Here is a 5273-nt window from a genome sequence, read left to right as displayed (position 1 = left end):
CTGCACTCAGCCTGGGTGACAGAGTGAGACTCCATCTCAAAAAAAAAAAAAAAATGCTGGGGAGTGATTTCAACAAACTCTATCTTTTTTCTTCTTTATATTCACCCCTGTCTCCTGACTCCACCTCATTCCTTCCTTCTATCCATTATTTTGGTCTAGCTGTAGTATAAATACATGTAATAGAGATATAATTATGTCTGTTTTAGGTGTAGTCTCTTGCCCTACCAAATTTGGTTTCCTGGCCATTGTCTTCTATGGAAAATTTAGACATAACAAGACGTGTCACAAAATCATGATACTGCTCTACCATGTGCCTGATTTCAATACCAGGTTGAATGAGATGATGGAACTTTCCTCATGGAATTTGGAGAGATTTATCCCTAGGGGCATAGTAGATTTAATCTATCAAATTAAACTATTGGCAAAATTAACCCACAGTTCTACTTTTACCTAAATCTATGACTGAACAAAACTAAGAAGCCCTTAGTTTTTTCCTTGGTCACCTCCTAAAGCATGCTATGATTAATAAGAAAATATTTTCTGAAAACTGGTTTGTTGGAAGAATATGATCAACTTATTTATTTTTGTTATCTAAGGAATTTAAAAACTGGTCAACTCTTGAAAAAGATACACATTGATGATTCTTACCAAGCTTCAGTCTGTCACAAAGCCTATTCTGAAGTGGTAAGTAATGACTGGCTGGGACCACTTTGTGTTTACTTTGTGTGTTACTGTTGGTCTTATTAAGTGAGAGAGGTAAGTCATAAGTAGTAACGAACAAACCTTCCCTGTGGCATCTTTTTTCAAAATTGGATAACAATGTTTGTCCTTTCTTGAAATTTAGGATGAAAATAAGTATTGGTACAGTGATTACTTGGTAAATTTTCTGGCTATAGGACCTGAGGGCGAGTATTTATTTCTAGCTGTGGATTTGAACTGAGAACTATTATGCCTGTTATCAGACTTGACTCCCAACCATATCACGGTGATTAAGTAGCCTTAGGAAGGATGATTAAATGATCCCAGAAATACTTTTTTTTTTTTTTTTTTTGAGGCAGAGTTTCGCTCTTGTTGCCCAGGCTGGAGTGCAATGGCGCGATCTCAGCTCACAGCAACCTCCGCCTTCCGGGTTCAATCAATTGTCCCGCCTCAGCCTTCCAAGTAGCTGGGATTACAGGTGCCCGCCACCATGCCTGGCTAATTTTTGTATTTTTAGTAGAGATGGGGTTTCACCGTGCTGGGCAGTCTGGTCTCGAACTCCTGACCTCAGGTAATCTGCCCACCTCAGCCTCCCAAAGTACTGGGATTACGGTGTGAGCCACACTGCCCGGCCAACATGCTTTACTCTTAGGCTTTAGTCTTCTCATACAGAAGCAAATACAGTTACTCAGCTGTTGTACTAATAGTCTTGGCTAGTGGATACAAACATACAGTTAGAAATAAAGAAGCTCCAAGATACAGTAGCAGAGTAGAATGACTGTAGTTAGCAACAATGTACCATATATTTCAACGTAGCTAGAAGAAAGGATTTGAAATGTTCCCAATACATAGACATGATAGATTCTCGAGGTGATGGGTATCCCAGATACCCTGTCTTGATCATTATATACTCTGTGCACATAACAAATACATGTACCCCATAAATATATAAAATATTTTGTATTAATAAAAAAAAAAAAAAACACATTTTGGGAGGCCAAGGTGGGTGGATCACCTGAGGTCAGGAGTTTAAGACCAGCCTGGCCAATATGGTGAAAGCCCATCTCTACTAAAAATACAAAAGTTAGCTGGGCGTGGTGGTGCACACCTGTAATCCCAGCTGCTTAGGAGGCTGAGGCAGGAGAATCGCTTGAACCCGGGAGGCAGAGGTTGCAGTGAGCCAAGATTGCACCATTGCACACCAGCCTGGGCGACAGAGCGAGACTCTGTCTCAAAAAAAAAAAGAAAGAAAAAATCTTAGCCTGGGCAACATGGCAAAACCCCATCACTATTAAAAATACAAAATTAGCCAGGCATGGTGGCATGCAGCTGTAGTCCCAGCTACTCAGGAGGCTGAGTTCAGGGCATCCCTGGAGCCCAGGAGGTCGAGGCTGTGGTGAGCCATGATCACACCACTGCACTCCAGCCTGGGCAACAGAGTGAGATCCTATCTCAAAAAAAAAAAAGTCTTGGCCTGGAGCAGTGGCTCACGCCTGTAATCCCAGCACTTTGGGAGGCCGATGTGGGCGTATCACATGAGGTCAGGAGTTGGAGACCAGCCTGGCCAACATGGTGAAACCCCATCTCTACTAAAACTACAAATTAGCCAGATGTGGTGTCATGTACCTGTAATCCCAGCTACTCAGGAGGCTGAGGCAGGGAGAATTGCTTGAACCCAGGAGGAAGAGGTTGCAGTGAGCCAAGATCACGCCACTGTACTCCAGCCTGGGCAACAGAGTGAAACTCCGTCTCAAAAAAAAGCCGTGACTCACAGTCTGGTTACAGTGGGAAAGTAGTTGTCTAGGAGTAATGAATAACTACTTGAGTATTCACCATTGAAGCTGTGAGCAGAGACAATAGCAGCAGGCTCAGCATTTGTGTAGAGACTGACTTGCCTGGTGATTATGGTGAGAGGATCAGCATCCAGAGGCTCTGAACACAAAGACTGCATCCTTCCCTAGCCTAGTAGGATCTGTGGAATTGAACTTAAAAGTTGTGTGATCTTATGTAATCCATCACATAATCTTGAGCCTAACCTTTCTCCTCCTTTAAATGAGACAGTTGTGGCCAGGTGTGGTGGCACATGCCTGTAATACAAGCTTCTCAAGAGGCTGAAGTGAGAGGATCACTGGAACCCAGGAGTTAAAGGCTGCAGTGAGCCATGATGGCACCACTGTACTCCAGCCTGGGCGATAGAGTGAGACCCTCTCTCAAAAATAATAGGGCAGGTGCAGTGACTAACGTCTATAATCCCAACACTTTGGGAAGCCAAGGCGGGTGGATCACCTGAGGTTGAGAGTTTGAGACCAGCCTGGCCAACTTGGTGAAACCCCGTCTCTACTAAAAATACAAAATTTACCTGAGTGTGGTGGTGTGCGCCTGTAGTCCCAGCTACTAGGGAAGCTAAGGCAGGAGAATTGCTTGAACCCAGGAGGTGGAGGTTGTAGTGAGCCGAGATTGCGCCACTGCACTCCAGCCTGGGCGACAAGAGCAAAATTGTATCTCAAAAAATAATAATAATAATTAACTAGGCCGGGCATGGTGGCTCACGCCTGTAATCCCAGCACTTTGGGAGGCTGAGGCAGGTGGATTGCCTGAGATCAGGAGTTCGAGACCAGCCTGACCAACATGGTGAAACCCTGTCTCTACTAAAAAATACAAAAATTAGCCAGGCATGGTGGCAGGTGCTTATAATCCCAACTACTGAGGAGGCTGAGGCAGAAGAATTGCTTGAACGTGGGAGGCCAAGGTTGCAGTGAGCCGAGATCGTGCCATTGCACTCCAGCCTGGGTGACAGGGCAAGACTGTGTCTCAATAGATAGACTGACAGTTGAATTCATCAGACAGACAGACTGCCAGTTGAATTCATCAGACAGACAGACTGACTGACAGTTGAATTCATCTCTAGAATTCAACCTCCACCTCCCAGGTTCAAGCAGTTCTGTGCTTCAGCCTCCTGAGTAGCTGGGATTACAGGCATCTGCCACTACACCCGGCTAAGTTTTTTGTATTTTTAGTAGAGACAAGGTTTCACCAAGTTGGCCAGGCTGTTCTTGAACTCCTGATCCACCTGCCTCAGCCTCCCAAAGTGCTGGGATTACAGGTGTGAGCCACCACGCCTGGCCTAGAATTTACTTATTAAACATTTAAATAATGTTAAACCTTTTATATTACAACATTAATACCCACTTGATATTAAAACATTTCACATAGACATGTGTAAGATAGTAAGTAAAAGTTCCCCATAAAGCCAATCTTCAGAAATAATATTTTATGCTGGGTGCGGTGGCTCACACTTGTAAGCCAAGCACTTTGGTAGGCCGAGGCAGGCATATCACGAGGTCAGGAGTTTGAGACCATCCTGGCCAATATGGTGAAACTCCGTCTCTACTAAAAATACAAAAATTAGCTGGGCATGGTGGTGCATGCCTGTAGTCCCAGTTACTTGGGAGGCTGAGGCAGGAGAATTGCTTGAACCCAGGAGGCGGAGGTTGCAGTGAAACGACATCGTGCCACTGTACTCCAGCCTGGCGAAAGAGCAAGTCTCCGTCTAAAAAAAAAAAAAGAACATTTTATTATTCATTTCACTGTTCAGTGCAGGGATGGATAAACTTTTTCCATATATGACCAGATAGCAAATGTTTTCAGCTGTGCTGGCCTTACAATCTCTGTTATAAATACTCAACTCTTCCATTGTGGCCCCAAATCAGCCATAGATTGTATGCAAATGGCTGGATGTAGCTGTGTTCTAATAAAACTTTATGGAGACTGAAACTTGAACTTCATATATTAATTTTCACATGTCAGAAAGATTCTGATGTTTTTCAGCCATTTCAAAATTTGAAAAACATTCTTAGTTTATTGGCCATGGAAAAATAAGCACTGGGGCCAGGCATGGTGGCTCACAGCTGTAATTCCAGTGCTTTGGGAGGCAAAGGAGGCAGGATTGCTTGAGGGCAGGAATTCGAGGCTGCAGTGAGCTGATTATGCCACTGCACTCCAGCCTAAGTGACAGTGAGACTCTGTCCCCCCCCAAAAAGGTGTTGAGCTAGATTTACCCAGTGGGCCATAGTTTGTCAGCCTCTTCTTAACTGTATAGCACTTAACATTTTTAAATCCTCAGTTTTTTTCCCTTTCAGGTCCTCACTCTGTCATTCAGGCTGTAGGTCAGTGGCTAACTTTTAATTTAATTTTTTTAGACGATGAGGTCTGCAGCTATGTTTCCCAGGCTGGTCTCAAGCTATCCTACTGCTTTGGCCTCCTGAGTCACCTCAGTTGTTTTCTAAATATAAAAATATTTTATTTTCATTAATAAATTTAGTCATTCGGCTGGATGCCATGGCTCACGCTTGGGAGGCCGAGGCAGGCGGATCACGAGATCAGGAGATCGAGACTGTCCTGGCCAACATGGTGAAACCCTATCTCTACTAAAAATACAAAAATGAGCCAGGTGTGGTGGCGCATGCCTGTAATCCCAGCTACTGGGGAGGCTGAGGCAGGAGAATCACCTGAAACCTGGAGGTGGAGGTTGCAGTGAGCTGAGATTGTGCCATAGAATTCCAGCCTAGGCAACA

General features: G+C 44.2%; 1 protein-coding gene across 1 annotated transcript in view; it reads left to right on the top strand.

Moving 5' to 3' along the window:
• The window catches only part of PALB2 (partner and localizer of BRCA2), a 46577-nt gene that overhangs the window by 36462 nt on the left and 4842 nt on the right, over window positions 1-5273 (top strand). The window contains exon 10 of the mRNA XM_011958319.1: window positions 597-684. Coding sequence (XP_011813709.1) covers window positions 597-684 — 88 coding nt within the window. The remainder of the gene's footprint in view (window positions 1-596; window positions 685-5273) is intronic.

The sequence above is a fragment of the Colobus angolensis genome, unplaced genomic scaffold (assembly GCF_000951035.1).
Source record: "Colobus angolensis palliatus isolate OR3802 unplaced genomic scaffold, Cang.pa_1.0 Scaffold468, whole genome shotgun sequence".
Taxonomy (NCBI): Eukaryota; Metazoa; Chordata; class Mammalia; order Primates; family Cercopithecidae; genus Colobus; species Colobus angolensis.
This window is presented reverse-complemented; position numbering and strand designations above follow the sequence as displayed.